The 16,793-nt window shown below is 63.3% G+C and overlaps 1 protein-coding gene across 1 annotated transcript; it reads left to right on the top strand.

The window, feature by feature from the left end:
* Positions 1-300: 300 nt before the first annotated feature.
* ADCY3 (adenylate cyclase 3) lies at positions 301-15,904 on the top strand. Its single transcript, XM_076332524.1, has 20 exons — positions 301-1,355; positions 5,496-5,645; positions 9,165-9,295; positions 9,627-9,738; positions 10,210-10,337; positions 10,599-10,757; positions 10,841-11,003; positions 11,085-11,243; positions 11,376-11,518; positions 11,606-11,767; positions 11,850-11,937; positions 12,039-12,155; positions 12,412-12,671; positions 12,752-12,833; positions 13,104-13,262; positions 13,544-13,690; positions 13,821-13,934; positions 14,008-14,134; positions 14,371-14,495; positions 14,774-15,904. The coding sequence occupies exons 1-20, from the start codon at positions 681-683 to the stop codon at positions 14,954-14,956; spliced, it is 3,384 nt and encodes a 1,127-aa protein (XP_076188639.1). The 5' UTR covers positions 301-680; the 3' UTR covers positions 14,957-15,904.
* Positions 15,905-16,793: the final 889 nt, after the last annotated feature.

Raw genomic sequence — 16,793 nt, forward strand, 5'->3', positions numbered from 1 at the left:
GGGGGCGGCGGGGCAGGGCGGCCCCGGGCGTAGGGAGCGGGGGAGGCGGGCGGCGGGGGCCGCCGGAGGATGCTGGCGGCGGCCGGGCGAGGCGAAGCGCATCTCTCCCGGCGGCGACGGCGACGGCGGGGCCGCACCTGCGCTCCCCGGGCTGCGGCAGCCGGTGGGCTCCGGGGCGGCCGCCCCCCCCCCCCCCCCCGGCCCTCCTCCATCCATCCATCCGTCCGTCCGTCCATCCCCGCGGAACGAAGCGTCTCGGAAAGGGGCAAAGACGGAGGGGGGGGGGGGGGTAAGCGGCGGGGATCGCCCCCCAAACCTGCTGCCCTCGAAGGAGGAGCAGGGAGGCATCGCGACATCTTTCTGCTCCGCGTCGCTTCGGTTGCAACCTGGCAGTGCGCAAGGGCTGGGGAGAGAGCTGGCAGGGAGCTGGGGAGGCAGGCCCGCTCGGCTCCCGGCCTCCCCGCGCCACGCCGGCGGTTATTTATAATTATCCCCCTTTCCCTCCTTCGGCCGCTCCTCGGCACACGGCGGGATTTGGGGTTACGGCTGCAGGAGAAGGGAAAAGGCCTCGTGGCTCGGCGGCCGGTGAGACGGGGATGCTGCGGGCAATGCCCCGGTGAGCATTGGGGAGCGGGGGACCGCGGCGTTTCTGCGGGGCCGGAGCAGGGGAAGGTGCCGCGATGCCCAGGAACAGGGCTTTTTCAGAGCCCGAGTGCTCGGCCGAGTACTCCGCCGACTACTCGGTGAGCCTGCCGTCGGACCCCGAGCATGGCGTGGGTCGGACCCACGAGGTGACGGTACGCAGCTCAGGACCCTGCCTCTGCCTACCCCGCTTCATGCGCCTCACCTTTGCTCCCGAGTCCCTGGAGAACCTCTACCAGACCTATTTCCGCCGCCAACGCCACGAGACCCTCCTGGTGCTGGTGGTCTTCGCCGCCCTCTTCGACTGCTACGTCCTCGTCATGTGCACCGTGGTCTACACCGCCGACAAGCTGGCCCCGGTGCTGGCGGCGGCGACTGGGCTCGTCGCCCACATGCTGCTCTTCGTCCTCTGCAAGTACAGGCTGCTCCCCGAGCGGGTGGCCCGCAGGTTCCTGCCCTACGTCCTCTGGGTCCTCATCTTGGCCCAGATCTTCTGCTACCTGGGTCTCAACTTCTCCCGCTCACCCGAGGCCAGCGACACGGTGGGCTGGCAGGCTTTCTTCGTCTTCTCCTTCTTCATCACCCTGCCGCTGCGCTTGGCGCCCATCGTGTTCATCACCGCCGTCTCCTGCAGCATTCACACGCTGGTGCTCGGTGTCACCGTCGCCCAGCAGCGGCAGGACGCCCTGGACGAGGGCGCGCTGCTGAGACAGGTACGGGACCGGCGGGGGGCATGTGGGGTCCCCTGGGGTGGTGGGGGGCTGATGGGCAAATCATCCCCATCTGGTGATTCCATGAGTTACCGTGGGGTCCCTCCCCGTCCCTATGCCCTGACCCTAAAGCCGTGCTTGATCCGGACCCTGCGAGCTGATCGTGGTGTTTGCTGGGAGCAGGGGGCTCCCCAAAACATATCCAGGGATCAACCCGCATGGGGAGTGGGGTGCTGGGGAGTGCAGGAGCACCCGCCCGTGCTGTGGCACGTGGCCTCAGACCCGGCCCTGCAAGCACGCGTCCGTCCCCAGGAGCCACCCGAGGTGCGTGGACACATGGGCTGTGGTTGGGCTGCTGGGGAAACTGAGGCACGGTGGACTGCAGGCTCCCCCATCCACCCTGCCCAGCGGCCTTGCTTGTGCCCGTTTCCCTTTGAATTGCAAAAATGGCTAAAAATGGCCAAAAATGGCCATTTTTAGCTGAAACATGGCAGGAACCCAGCTTCTGGGCTCACAAACAGCCACCGGAGCTTTCCCAGGAGGACAGAGCTGGGCGGCCGCTTGGCCCCAGCTTGGTCCCTGGGCGCTGCCCGTCACCCAGCCCCGTGCCTGGGGCAAAGCCCGGGGGTGCTTTGGGGTGATTTTTCTGCACCGGCAAAGCCGGGGAAACGGCGTCCCCGAGCCCGAACGTGGCCCCAAGGACGGGCCACCCATTCACGCACGCAGCACAGGAGGGGCCATGGGGGTCAGGCGGGGGGAGAGCGGTCCCTGGCCCATCGGCTTCTTAACATTTCCTGGGAAATACCCGCCTGGAGCAGCTAGAGACTGTTTTTATTCCCTAAATCAGTAGGTTTCACGGCTTGGCCGAGTCCCTTTCCTCCCACCAATGTCCCCGCTGGCTGGCCACGCACCCGTCGATCTGGGAAGCCTTTCCATGGCCGGGGGTGGAGGGTGGGGCGGAAAGCCAGAGCTGAAAACTTGCGTGCCAGTGGCTGCTGACGGCAGCGGGGAAAATCCTGCTGGAAGCATCCGCTCTGCCCCATTAATGGTGTGCGCTCCGTGGGAGGATGCTACGGGAATTTGGGATGCTCTGGGTCAGGTCCTGGGAGACCTCCAGCTGCTCCCAGCCTAAATAGGAAGAGAGAGGGGGGGTTATTTATTTGCTTTTTGGGAGTCTTGAGCCCATGGTCGCACCAGGAGTTTGGAAAATGGAGCCTGTTCTCCAAAAACCCTGAAGATACGGATTTTTCCCTGCCCCTGGGGTGTACGGTTTGGGGCTGGTCCCCTGGCGTGGGCTATCTCCTGGCATTACACAGGATTTTGTAAAGAAAAGCACTTTTTGGGCATGGTTTCTGGAGCGTGCCAGTCTGGGTGCTGGGGCAGCGGCGTGGGTGCCCTCCCAGTGATGCCCGGCCGGCGACACCGCGCCGGCGGGAGAAATCCCGGGGCGGCAGCGGCTTTTCCAGGTTTCGCTCCCTATCTGGGATGCAAACGCCGCACGTGGCCGATCCGAAGCCAAGGAAACCTCTCGCTGCCACCAGCCCCGAGATGCGGGAGGCGAGGGGGCATGCGGGCACCCCCTGGCCGGCAGCGGGCATGCGCCGCCGCCGCGTTAATCATTGCCGTGGCACAGAGAGTCCAGGGCCGGTAAAACCTTGGCAACGCGGCTTGCCTCAGCCTCTGCCTGCTGCAAAAGGAGGAACATTATGTCCAGAAATAAACATCATACGCTTTATTATTATAGCCAGCGGTGTGGCTCCCGGAGGGCACTGCTATTAATAGGATGAACCAGAGGATGTCGCTTGAGCGGGGCCGGCGCAGCCCGGGGGGGGGTTCGCGAGAGATGCCGGCAGCTTCTGCCCCGCTGCCGGCTGTTGAGGAGGAGCCCGAGGGCTGAATTGTGGCAGGGGGTCGGGGTTCGGCGACGTTTGAAGCCGTTATCTGCTGCGGTCGTGCTCAAACCAGCTGCGAAGGATCCTCGGGCTCGGCCGATGACCTTGTGCCTGGTTCGGATGGCCCCGGCGCATCCCACCGGGACCCTTCCTGCGGGACACGGATGGGGCTGGATGGGGAAGGAGGGATAAGGCTCGTTCCACCGGCCGTGCGTGCTCCTTCTGCACGTGTCTTGCTCTTGCTGCCCCCAAGTTACTGAGTGCAAATAATAACCGGTGACTGTGCCGGGAGTGGGCTCTCCTCCGTGTCGGGGCTTTCCCCGCCGTGTTTGGGGTGCCAGGAGGTGTTTTGCAGCTCGGGCTGCGCTGGGGGAGGTTTTTGGGGTCCGAGCATCCATTGCACGGCTGCAGGATGGAGCCAGAAGATGCTCGGCGTGGGACGCGGCTGTGCCATGCGGTGCCGGGCGAGCGGGTCCCCGGGGTTTCCGGTGGCGCCGGTGTGCCGAGCTGTGCCGAGCTGCCCCATGCCCATCCAGCCTCGGCAGAGTGGCCCGTCGTCATGACAACCTGAGAGGCTGGTTAAAAATAACAAGTGGCTGCTAGTTTGGGGGTTTCTTCTCTGTGCCCACCTCCAGACGGCTCCTCGCTCGCCGTCTGCTGCACCGCAGGTGCGGGGGCTCCCCGGGGATCCCCCAGCTGTGGCGGCTGGGCCTGGGGCAGGAGCCGGCCCTGGGGCATCAACTGGGGGTCTCAGGCACTCTCCCCTGCTCCTCATGCTTTCTCCCCCCCCAAAAAAAGTTTCCTTGCTGCAAATTGTTTTGTCAACCACGGTGCCATGCCAGCACCCAAACCCCCAGCACCAGGGCCCTGTATTTATTGCTGCACGTGGCCTGTTTCATTCGTGCCTCAGTTTCCCCCCTGCGTGGAAGGGGTTGGCAGCTCCTCCCTGTCGCCATGCGATGAGACCGGGCTGCTCGGGCCTCGATGCTGTTGAGTGATGAAACCCTTGAGGACGGGGACATCCAGGGATGGCTTTGGGGCCAGGGCTTTCCTCCGACCAAGCTGGGCTATGGGATACGGGGACGAGGGGCGGGATAAGGTCGGTACCGGGGAGTTGGGGATCAGGAGAAGGATGCTGAGCACGCCAGCACATCCCTGATGGAGACAAGCCCGGGGACGGCTCCGTGCTCTTCCCACTGCCTCCTCCACACCGGCTGTGATACAGCCCATGGCCCGCGGGGTGGGAGGACATCTCCATGTCCCCATCGCCCTTTCAGCATAGCTGGAGCCTGTTATCACATCCTCCCCATCGCTCTTCCCCTTTCTAGACTAAACAAACTGAATTCTTTCAACTTTCCCTCATCAGTCACATTTTCCACGAAGAGCTCTTTGCTCCCATCTGCAAACCTGCTCCGTCCCCTCCCGGGCTGCAGGGACGGGATCCAGCCCGTGGGGTGGGTCCAGCCTGTGGGATGGGACAGGGTCCTGCCCACGGGGACAGGGTCCAGCCCAGGGATGGGACGGGTCCAGCCCAGGGATGGGACAGGTCCAGCCTTTGGGATGAGGCAGTGAGCCTCTGTGCCATGCTCCCCTGAAAGCCCAAAGAAAACGGGGTGGGTTGTCACAGCCAGCAACACCCAGGGGCATCTCCAGCGCTGCAGGCTCACACCTGTACTTTTGGCCGTGGAGAGGGATGTAGAGGGGCAGGAACATGAGTAAACGCGTGATTTTTAGGGTTTGACGGTGTTTTTATGAACTTTTTCTGCACAAAGGGGTGTAATTCCCGTGGCAGGGGTGGGGGGAGCGGATGGCACGTGAGTCGCTGAGAGCCACTCGCCTTCAGCAGCGCCTTCCCCCGGGGCTGCACCCAGCCCCTGCCGGCCTGCTGCCTTTTTCCAAAACATCTCTGCAAGTTTTAATGAAGCGGAGTCAGCCCACGGGGAGCACGAGGTCTCCTGGGCTGCTCGGGGCGTGAGCCCTGGCTGGACCCCTCCTGCAGAGCCACTGTGACGGTCCCCCCAGTCCCCAGTGAGTCTCCCCCCCAGCAGCTAACAGTGGCCATGGCTTGGTGATTTATCCCCAGGGTGTATTTTATGATGTCCTCCAGCATTTGAGTATTTTTTTCCACTCTCATCTATCAGGCTCTGCCGCCCAAAGAGGGACTTGCGGTGACAGCGGTGCCGTCCCCGGGGTGCGCACGGGCTTCCCCGCGGCTCCGCTCACCCCCATCTCCTTTTCTCTGTCCCCAAAGATCCTGTCCAACGTTGCCATCTACCTTTGCGCCATCACGGTGGGCACCATGTCCTACTACATGGCCGACCGCAAGCACCGCAAAGCTTTCCTCGAAGCGCGCCAGTCCCTCGAGGTCAAGCTCAACCTGGAGGAGCAGAGCCAGCAGCAGGTAGGAGCCCCGGCTGGGCAAGGGGACAGTGTGGGGACAGCGATGGACACCGATGTGGCTTTGGGTCGTGGATAAGGCACCCGCAGCCTGCACCCTGCACGGTGCGGAGGGACCGTGGCGGGTGGTGATGGGGACAGGAGGACCCAAGGCGGGAAATGCATTTGTAGTTTTGCACCCTGTGCCCAATTTGGGGACTCTCCGTGTGACCGTCCTCTTCCAGGGCCTCCCAGCTCCTGCCGTGGCCACCACCAAGCTGTCCCCATCCCTGAGCACAGCCACGCAGCAGGTCCCCAGGCGCAGCCACGTGGCAGATCCCCATCCCCATGCACGGCCGCGTGGCGGGTCCCAAGGTATGGCCTTGCAGCGTGTCCCTGTCGCTGGGCACAGTCACACGGCAGGTCCCTGTCGCTGGGCACAGCCATGAAACATGTCCCTGTCCCCCGGCACAACGATGTGGCAGGTCCCCATCCCTGAGCGTGGCCACGCAGCAGGTCCCCATCCTCAGGCGTGGCCACACAGCCGTTCCCCGTCCCCGTGCACGGCCACGTGGCACGTCCCCAGCCCTGTGCACGCGCATGTGGCCGGTCCCCAGACACAGCCATGCGGCGTGTCCCTGGGCACAGCCGCACAGCAGGTCGCTGTCCCCAGGCATGGCCACGTGGCAGGTCCCTGTCCCCGTGCACGACCCCGTGGCTGGTGCCTGTCCCTGTGCACAGCCGTGTGGCAGATTCTCAGCTGTGGCCACGCAGCATTTCCCTCTCCCCAGGCAGGGCCACGCAGCAGGTCCCCATCCCCAGGCAGGGCCACGTGGCAGGTCCCTGTCATTGGGCACAGCCATGCAGCATGTCCCTGTCCCTGGGCAGGGCCACATGGCAGGTCCCCATCCCTGAGCGTGGCCACGCAGCAGGTCCCCATCCCCAGGCACGGCCACGCAGCAGGTCCCCATCAGGCCCCTGGCCATCTCATGGGCTGGTCCTGCAGCAGACCGTGACGGGGAAGGGAGAGCTGGCAGCAAGCAAGCACAGCCAGCCGCTCTCCACTCATCCCACGAGCGATGCCTGCCGCGGTGGGGTCCCACGCACGTGGCTGTGCCGGCACCGCACCGTGGCTGCCCGGCAAGAGGAGCGGTCGGAGGGGAACAGGCGGCGTGGTGCCAGCCGGCTGTTTCAAAGCCCCGTTGCCTCCAGCCGCTGTCCGGTGATGAGCTGGGCTAATTTTAGCTCCTTATCTGGGGCCTCTCTCCCCATCTCCCATCTCTTATCTGGCTGATCCGCTGCCGGCAATTTGCTCCCAATGGCAACGAGAGACACGTGGCGGGGCCGGGCCAGCGCCACCGGCGTCCTCTTTGCTGCGAAATGTGGGTGGATGCTCTGATGTCTAATAAGGGGTTAGGGCCAAGGAGGGGTTTGGGCGATGGGGGCAAATCCTGGGGATGGGGGAATGCTCCGAGTGTGGGCGCCTTTGAGGCCCCAGCTCGTGAGTTCGGAGGGGTATAGGAAGGGACATGGGGATTATTATCTCATGAGCTCTGTTTCCTTAGGGAATTGAGCTAAAAATAGCCTGTGATCTTGCAGGAAAGGCTGCTGGCGTCAGGCCGAGTGGCTGGGGGCGGGGGGGGGCCATGGGGCAGGGAGCGATGCTGGCGGCCGAATCCATCCCTCCTCCCTCCAGGCCGTCAGTGGTGGCTGAACTGGCAGCCCCGCAGGCAGAGCTAAGGTTAACGGGAGCCAAGAGGAGCCGGGGAGCTCCTGCATGCCTCCCCACCGGCAGCCCCCGGGGATGGGGACGGGGACGGGGACACGGTGCCGTTCCTCCAGCAACAGCCCCGCCACGGCTGCGCACAGAACCAGCCCCCCCCGTCCCGGGGGAAAACTCGCTTCATTAACCAAGTTACTTACATTTAGTGCAAATCCCCACGCGCAGCCGGGCAGATCTATCCCTCCTCTGGCTCCGGGGCTGCAGGGCCAGCGGGGACAGCAATGGGTACGCTGTCCCCCCGTGGGCTTGATCCTCCTGGGGGTCCTTGGTTGAGTCCTACGCATGGATGTGGGGTACCCACCATGCTTTTAAATTGATAAATCCTCCCCGGCGTGCTTTAACCCAGGTCCATACACCCAGCCCCGACCTCCCCCCCCGGGGCAGGACACCCTGAGGCAGCTCGCAAGGACCTTGGGGGACATCGGTGCAGACCCCGAGGTCGCTCCCAGCGCCATGTCCCAGGTTTATCTGAGCTGATAAAACCTTGGCCAACCCAGTTCTCAAGCCCCCAGCAAGGGGCTGGGCTCCGTATCGCGCCTGCAGAAGGGATCTGGGTTGCACAAGCAAATTTTGCAGCTCATCAGCCAGTGTCCAAATATGGGACTGTCCCTCCTTCCCACGGCTTTCTGGGGACAGGGACACCGGTGGCTGCAGTGCCCCAAAACTGCCACCCTCCCGTCCTCCCCTGGCTGGGATTTATTCCCACTTGCAAAAAGCTTGATGAGAACGTGTAAAATAGGGAGGAAAATGGTAAAAGCAGCGGCTGGCATCCCCGGCAGAGCATCACCGAGGGGGACCTGCCACCCCTGGGTACACCCCCTCCACCCGTGGGTGCAGGTTTGGAGTCGAGGTGATAGCTCCCAGCTCCCCGAGGTGCCTGGGACACCCCGCTCCGAGCTTAGTCTCCCTGCCTGGAGGAAAAGCTCTTGTTTCACCCGTGGCTTGATCCACCGGCTCCTTCCCCACCTGTGGCTGAGAAGTTGAGCTAAAACCTGGCTGGGCCCTGGGATCCTTCAGGGGCGGCCAGCTCCAGCAGTGAGCGCCCCAGAGCTTGGAAATGTCACTTTGCTGCTCTCTGTCCTGGCGGAGAGGGGAGCGCTCAGACCACGGTGCATGCGCCGTGCATTTGCACCATGTGCTTAGACTGTGCATTTGCACCGTGCGTTTGCACCTTGTATTTGCATTGTGCATTTGCACCACGTGTTTGCACGTTGTATTTGCACTGTGCATTTGCACCATGCGTTTGCACCTTGTATTTGCATTGGGCGTTTGCACCACGTGTTTGCACGTTGTATTTGCACTGTGCATTTGCACCGTGCGTTTGCACCTTGTATTTGCACTGTGCATTTGCACCGTGCATTTGCACCGTGCGTTTGCACCTTGTATTTGCATTGGGCGTTTGCACCACGTGTTTGCACGTTGTATTTGCACTGTGCGTTTGCACCATGCGTTTGCACCATGCGTTTGCACCTTGTATTTGCATTGGGCGTTTGCACCACATGTTTGCACGTTGTATTTGCACTGTGCATTTGCACTGTGCATTTGCACCGTGCGTTTGCACCTTGTATTTGCATTATGCATTTGCACCACGTTTGCACGTTATATTTGCACTGTGCATTTGCACCATGTGTTTGCACTGTGCATTTAGACAGTGCATCTGCACTGCACGTTTGCACCATGTATTTGCACCATGCGTTGCTGCGCGTGGCACGGGCTTGGCTTCGCGTCGTGGCGAACTCCTTTCCCCGGCCTGTCCCCCAGGAGCGGCTGATGCTCTCCATCCTGCCCAAGCACGTGGCCGATGAGATGCTGAAGGACATGAAGAAGGACCCGAGCCAGAAGGAAATGCAGCAGTTCAACACCATGTACATGTACCGCCACGAGAACGTCAGGTAGGACCGTCCCTTCACCGTACAGGGGGAAAAAACCTCCAATTTTTTTTGCAGAAATGTGTATTTTGCAGTCCTGGCTAGAAAAGAGGGAGAGATGGGGGTGGTTTGCAGCTAAAGCGAAGGGTGACAGGGCACGGCCACCAGCCAGACCACGGCTTGGGGCCCCTTTTTGCTCCAGCCATGGTTCACAGAGCATCGTTTTCAGCCGTGTCCCCAAACAGCCTTTCCTCCGGCGCGGGTGCCCCGCTGAAAAAGGAGAACGGGGAAGGGGGGACCCTGGGGGGCGGGGGGGAGCCGCCGGGACTGAGCCGCTCGCCGTTGTTCCCCGCAGCATCCTCTTCGCAGACATCGTGGGCTTCACCCAGCTCTCCTCGTCCTGCAGCGCCCAGGAGCTGGTGAAGCTCCTCAACGAGCTCTTCGCCCGCTTCGACAAGCTGGCAGCTGTGAGTGCCCCCCCCCACCCCCCCCCCAGCTCCCCGGCCCCCACCTGGCATGTAATGAGCGGGGCAGGGTCTCAGCCACCACCCACCCCCCCCCGCCCTGGCCCCAGCCGAAAGCTGCATCCCGGGATGGGGGTGAGGAGGTTAAAGCGTTATTGCTCCGGGCTGCTGGAGACGCCCTGCCCTGCGTTGCAAAAATAGAACTGGGAAAGGGGGTGGGGTGGGGTGGGAGCGGGGGGCCGGGGGGGGCCCGTCCCCCAGCCAGAGTGGAGCCGGGCTCCCGGCTGAGCCCTCCGGGGAGGCAGGGTGGGAATGGAAAATCCGATTATTTGTGTCCTTGCTGGGCGCGGGAGACATCTGTGTGGGTCAAGGTCAGCCTGGGAGAGGGATGGGGGTGGCGAGGGGGCTGGGGGGGGGTGTGTGTCTCCCAGCTGATGGGTGGGGGGCTGATACCGTGCCCCCCCCTCTCCCCAGAAATACCACCAGCTGCGCATCAAGATCCTGGGCGACTGCTACTACTGCATCTGCGGGCTGCCGGAGTACCGGGAGGACCACGCCGTCTGCTCCATCATGATGGGGCTGGCCATGGTGGAGGCCATTTCGTAAGGGCTTTCTCCTCGGGGAGGGGGGGCATTCACCCCCAGGGAAGGGTCCTGGCGGGCTGGGGTCCAGCCTGGGGGCTTTGGGGGGTCCAGCTTTTGCAAAATGCATTAAAATATGGAGGGGTGATAATTAATGATGGGGGGGGTCGGGATGGGGATGGGCTGTGGGGTGGAGCGGGGATGGGTTGGGAGGGGGTCACCCCCATATCATCCTTGTCTTCCCCCCCCCCATATCATCCTTGTCTTCCCCCCACCCCTCAGCTATGTGCGGGAGAAGACCAAGACGGCGGTGGACATGCGGGTGGGGGTGCACAGCGGGACGGTGCTGGGGGGCGTGCTGGGCCAGAAGCGCTGGCAGTACGACGTGTGGTCCACCGACGTCACCGTGGCCAACAAGATGGAGGCGGGCGGCATCCCCGGGTGAGCATCTCCAGGGGGGGAGGTGGGGGACGGGGACGGGGCGCCCTGCACCCAAGGGTGACGCTGGCGCCCGGTGCTGGCAGGCGGGTGCACATCTCGCAGAGCACCATGGATTGCCTGAAGGGCGAGTTCGAGGTGGAGCCGGGTGAAGGTGGCTCACGCTGCGAGTACCTGAAGGAGAAGGGCATCGTCACCTACCTCGTCGTGGTCCCCAAGCAGCCCCTGCGCAACGGCATCAATGGGGTGGTGAGTGGCGGCAGTGGTGCCACGGTGAGCCGGGGGGGTGGGGGAGCACCCCGCTGCGACCCACCGCCTTCCACCTTGCAGAAGCTGTCGCTGACCTCGTCCCATGGTGGCTCCCCACCGTTGGTCAACACCAAGGAGCGCAACGGCAGCCTCAGCCTGGCCTGCGCCAGCCCCGAGGAGCCCGAGGAGCCTGACGCCAGGGTGAGGGGCGCCCTGGAGAGCGGGGAGGAGGATGGAGAGGTACAGCCCATGCAAAGCATCCCCCTTCCAGCAGCTCGCCTGCGTTTGGAGGGCTGCTGATAGCCACACCGGGGTGGCCGAACCCCCTGGTGCCAACGTGGTCTTGCTGATGTGTTGGTTGTGCCGGCACAGGCGGTGAACCCCTCCTTCCCCAACCCACGGCGGCGGTTGCGGCTGCGGGACTTGGCTGAGCGGGTGATCGACGCCTCGCAGAATGAGCAGGAGCTCAACAAGCTGCTCAATGAAGCCTTGCTGGAACGCGAGTCCGTCCAGGCGTGAGTCACCCCGGCCGGCGGCACGTCCCGGCACGGCTCGGCAGGTCCCCAGTGCCGCCGGGCGGTGACGGGCGGTGTCGCCGGCAGGCTGAAGGGGAAGAGCACCTTCCGGCTCTCCATGCGCTTCATCGACCCCGAGATGGAGACGCGCTACTCGGTGGAGAAGGAGAAGCAGAGCGGGGCTGCCTTCAGCTGCTCCTGCGTTGTCCTCTTCTTCACTGCCTTGGTGGAGGTCTTCATCGACCCCTGGTATGGTGGGAAGGTGGTGGGGACGGGCAGCCCCAAGACGCACTCAGCCCCACCGGGCTTCAAACCCATCCCCTTTTGGCAGGTTGGTGGCCAACTACGTGACCTTCATGGTGGGGGAGATCCTGCTGCTCATCCTCACCCTCTGCTCGTTGGCTGCCATCTTCCCTCGGGTGAGATGGGACAGGCCCACCACTCATGGTGATAGACGCTGTGATGTCCCACCACCATGTCCTGCCTGGGCAAACCCCTCCCCACCTTCTTCACCCCACAGGTCTTCCCCAAAAAGCTCGTGGCCTTCTCCACCTGGATCGACAGGACCCGCTGGGCGCGCAACACCTGGGCCATGGCTGCCATCATCATCGTCACCATGGCCGACATTGTGGACATGGTGAGCCACCAGCCCAGACACCAGCAGGGCTGAGCCTACTCAAACCTGCATCCAGGCAGCCCATAATTTTGCACGGCCCCGTGCATGGCCGATCATTAAAGCAATTAGCAAGGCTGCACCGCAGATGGGCGCATTTTAGGTCAGGTGTCCTCCTTCTGCTGCGCAAAGCACCCAGTCCTGTTGGGCGCCATGCAGCCCGAGGAGAGGTGCATCCCGTCCCCGTGTCCCCCTCCTCACCCTGCCCTCGTGCCCCCAGCTCAGCTGCCGGCAGGACCACGGCGGGATGGGCAACGGGACGGCAGGGCCACCGTGGCCGGGCGGCTGCGGGGATCAGCCCAAGTACTACAGCTACATCGCCCTGCTGGCCTTGGTGGCCACCATCATGCTGGTGCAGGTCAGCCACATGGTCAAGCTGACCCTCATGGTGCTGATCACCGGGGCCACCGGCGCCGTCAACATCTACGCCTGGGAGCACATCTTCGACCAGTACGACCGCCACCGTGGCCAGCAAAGCACGTAAGGGCTGGCAGGGGGGCGGGCACGGGTTGGGGGGCCGTGCCCACCGCCCACCTACGCCTTGCTGCCTCTGCCGGCAGGTCCTCGCTGGTCCCCTCCAAGTACTCCATGACGGCGATGATCTTCATTGTGATGCTCAGCTTCTACTACTTCTCTCGCCATGTGAGTGACTCGCCCCCCCACCCCGGGAAGCTCCCCTCCCCTCTGCGTCTTCACCCTCGGCCCCTGCCCTTATTTTTGCAAGCTCCAAGGCAGCAGGATCTGTCCCCAGCCATGGACAGCATCATCAGCTCTTCTCCAAGGAAGCCCACCCAAGGAAGCCCTTTCTCTCCCAGGACCACATCAGTGCAGAGACCACCTCCATCTCACCCCCGTGAGGGGATGCACTGGTGGGTGGGAACTGGGGGTGCAGCCATCTCCTCCCACCCACAGGTGGAGAAGCTGGCCAGGACCCTCTTCCTCTGGAAGATCGATGTCCATGACCAGAAGGAGCGGGTCTACGAGATGCGGCGCTGGAACGAGGCCCTTGTCACCAACATGCTGCCCGAGCACGTGGCCCGGCACTTCCTGGGCTCCAAGAAGCGGGACGAGGTGAGGGGCACCCAGGAGGGAGGGATTTGCCCCCATTTGTTTGGGGGGGGGGGGGGGGGGGGCCTCTGGATCCAGAGGCTTTGCCAAAGGCTCTGGCTGAGCATCTTTGGTTGGATGAAGATGATGTCTTGGCTGTGCAAGACGAGGTTGCAGAGCACCCTCATTTTTTTCACGTGCCAAGAGGAGATGGCTTCACAGGAGGGTTTGGGTTTGCCGGAGGTGGTGGTGTCATGCGTGGGCATGTTCCCCGGCTCACAGCCACTGTCCCATCCTGTCCCCAGGAGCTGTACAGCCAGTCCTACGATGAGATCGGCGTCATGTTCGCCTCCCTCCCCAACTTTGCGGACTTCTACACGGAGGAGAGCATCAACAACGGGGGCATTGAGTGCCTGCGGTTCCTCAATGAGATCATCTCCGACTTCGACGCGGTGAGTCAGGATGGAGCCGGCCACAGGGATGGTATGGGGCCTGGCCAGACCTTCCCTTCCTGCCCCATCTGGGGGCAGAAGGACCTGCCATGGCCCTGGGGTGCCTGAAGGTCTTGTCTCCATGGCTCAGCTCCTGGATGAACCCCAATTCCGGTGCATCACCAAAATCAAAACCATCGGCAGCACCTACATGGCCGCTTCTGGAGTGACCCCCGATGCCAACGCCAACGGCTACAGCACCAAGGTGAGGGGTCCCCATGGTGGGGGGGGGACAGTGGGCAAGGGGTGGGCAGGCCTGACCCGCGCTGCCCTTGCAGAAGGAGACCCTCTCAGATAAGGAGCGCTGGCAGCACTTGGCCGACCTGGCTGACTTTGCCTTAGCCATGAAGGTGACGCTGATGAACATCAACTACCAGTCCTTCAACAACTTCATGCTCCGCATAGGCAAGTCCATGAGCGTGGGGCAGGGTCTGCCTCGGCGTCCCCTGTCCCTCCTTCCCCACGAGTGGTGGGACACTGGGCAGCAGCTGGAGCTCAGCAGCTGAAGGCAGCAGGGCTGGAGGGGGGGGAGGACACCTCATTGTCCCGACCCACCCCCTGGGATGGACTCTCCTGCAGACCAGGATGTCCTGTCCGTGTCACCAGGCACGGAGGTGAGCTCTACTCCCCATCTTGCACAGGCATGAACAAGGGGGCCGTGCTGGCGGGCGTCATCGGCGCCCGCAAGCCGCACTACGACATCTGGGGCAACACAGTGAACGTGGCCAGCAGGATGGAGTCCACCGGCGTGATGGGGAACATACAGGTGGGGCGACGAGGGGGGGCAAAAATCAGCAACCCGTGGGGGGCTGCAGCCCTCAAAGCACCCCGGGCTTTGGGTGGGAGGGGGAAAGTGCTGACAGGAGCACGCGGGAGGGTTCGGGCTGGCTGAGGGGCTCCTCCGAGCTGGGAATGGGGCAATGTGATGCGCGCCAAGACAATGGGGCAGGTGGGTAGACCTGTTGCCCGAGTGGCACACGGGGGTCCCTGCTCGCCGTGTCAAGGACCCCTCCGGCCTCCCACCACGTCTGCTTGTCCCTGCAGGTGGTGGAGGAGACCCACCTCATCCTGAAGGAGTACGGCTTCCGCTTCGTGCGCCGGGGAGCCATCTACGTCAAGGGCAAAGGGGAGCTGCTCACCTTCTTCCTCAAGGGCCGGGAGAAGCAGGGCTCCTTCGTCAACGGCTCCTCCGTCACCCTGCCCCATCAGGTGGTGGACAGCTCCTGAGGGTCCGGCGCCCGCCCGCCAGCGCAGCCACCGCCTCTGGGCGCAGAGCGGGGAGGCTCAGGGGGGGGCCCGGCGCCCGCTGCCGGGGACGTCCATCCCACCACGGTCCAGATCTGAAACCAAACTCGAGAAACCAACCCCTTCGCACGACACCTTTCCGAGCCCCCGCCGGAGGTTTCTGGTGGAGGGTTTGCTCCATTGCACCTGCGGCTGAGCAGGAGGGAGACGCGGGGCTGCCCCGGTGGGCTCCTCCGGCCGTTCACGCTCGTGCGCAAGCGCACGCAAGCTCGCAGTCCCCGGCGGGCACGGGGCCGGGGACACACGCTACCTTTCCCCGGGCGTCCCGGGCTTCACCGGGCAGGCGGCCGCACCACCAGCCGCGCCGGGGGACAGCATGACATTAAAGTAGCCTCACGGGCCCCGGCCGCCACGCGCTCGGCACGAGGAGATCCAAACTCAGGGCCGGATGGGAAGACACCACATCTCTCCTGCGTGCCGGGAGCGGTAGCTACAAACCGGGAGCATCCGGGGTTTGCTGTTAGTTCGTACCAAGTTCATCCTCGTCACAAACCACCGTAGTTAGGAGATCGGGGAGACGGAGAGCGCAGTGCCGCCTTTGACTCGGGGAAGAAGAAAAAGGAACTGATATTGTGTATTTCAGATATATAAATATATATAAGAGTACAGATTGACATTTATATATTTTTAACTGTGCCCGTTCCCTCCCCGCAGCGGGGCTCGCGCTCGTCCGGACGCTGCCCCGCGCACGCTGCAGTCGGCTGCTGTCACTTTGCTGTCGCTTGATGGAAGAGAGGACCAGGGACTGGCCGAGGAGGGGACCGGTGTGTTAAACCCGATGCCGCCAGGGCCGGGGCGAAGGCAGGCACCCGCAGAGCGTAATTACACCGCTAGTTTCTTGAATAGAAGCAGTTGAATTTCAAAGCCTGATTCTGCGCCCGCTTTGTTCTGGGGGTTGTGGGTACAGCGAGAAGGGCTTGCCGGCCTTGCTGAGGGGATGTTGGTTTTGGAGGGGTCCCCAAAGGGGAGGCTGGTGCCAGGGCTGAGCACCTCCCATCGGCGGCATTCGCTCCTCTCCCTTATTGGGCCTCAGCTGGCTGTGGCAGCAGAGTACCTAACCACTGGGAACGGTGATACGGACGATACAGGAGTTTAATCCCCACCCCATCAGGCGGAAGGAAATAAAAATCCCCATCCACAGCCTGCGCTGCTCCGTCCCTGCGTTCGCAGGGCCTGGCTGCGGGCGCAAGCAGCACCCACGGGGACCCGGAGCGGTGCTGGAGAGGGGGAGAAACCCACACCCGCCCTGCCAGACGCAGCCCTCGAGGGTGTTTGTACCCTGGGATACAAGCCCGGAGGTGTGATGGGTCTTACGGCCCGGACCTGCCTCCCTCCATCCCCCACAAATAGGGGATTGTGCCCAAGGCCTGGGTTAAGCCTGGCTTAAGCCTGGCTTTGCCGCAGCTGCCTCAGCGACAAGCAGATTCCCTCAGATTCCTCAGTTCCCACGGATTTCCCCCAAAAGCCTGGCCCAGACCTTCACCCCACAGCGAGGTCAGGGCTCTGCCTCCCCTCGCGGGAGCGGTAGGAAGAGGCGTGAAAGGTTAGGGCAGGAACTTACACGTAAGTCTGTCCTCTGCAAACTCATGGCTGCCCTCAGGCACAGGCGAGGCACCCAGCAGCGCCTTTTCCACTTCCCAAACACTTTTCACGGAAGAAAACACAACCACAGAATTAAAAGTGATGTGGGACAATGAAAACGCCTTTTGATGGTGTGCAGCCGGCATCAGGAGCAGATAATTCAAAAAGCCCGGGCCCC

This window comes from Aptenodytes patagonicus, chromosome 3, assembly GCF_965638725.1.
Source record: "Aptenodytes patagonicus chromosome 3, bAptPat1.pri.cur, whole genome shotgun sequence".
Classification (NCBI taxonomy): Eukaryota; Metazoa; Chordata; class Aves; order Sphenisciformes; family Spheniscidae; genus Aptenodytes; species Aptenodytes patagonicus.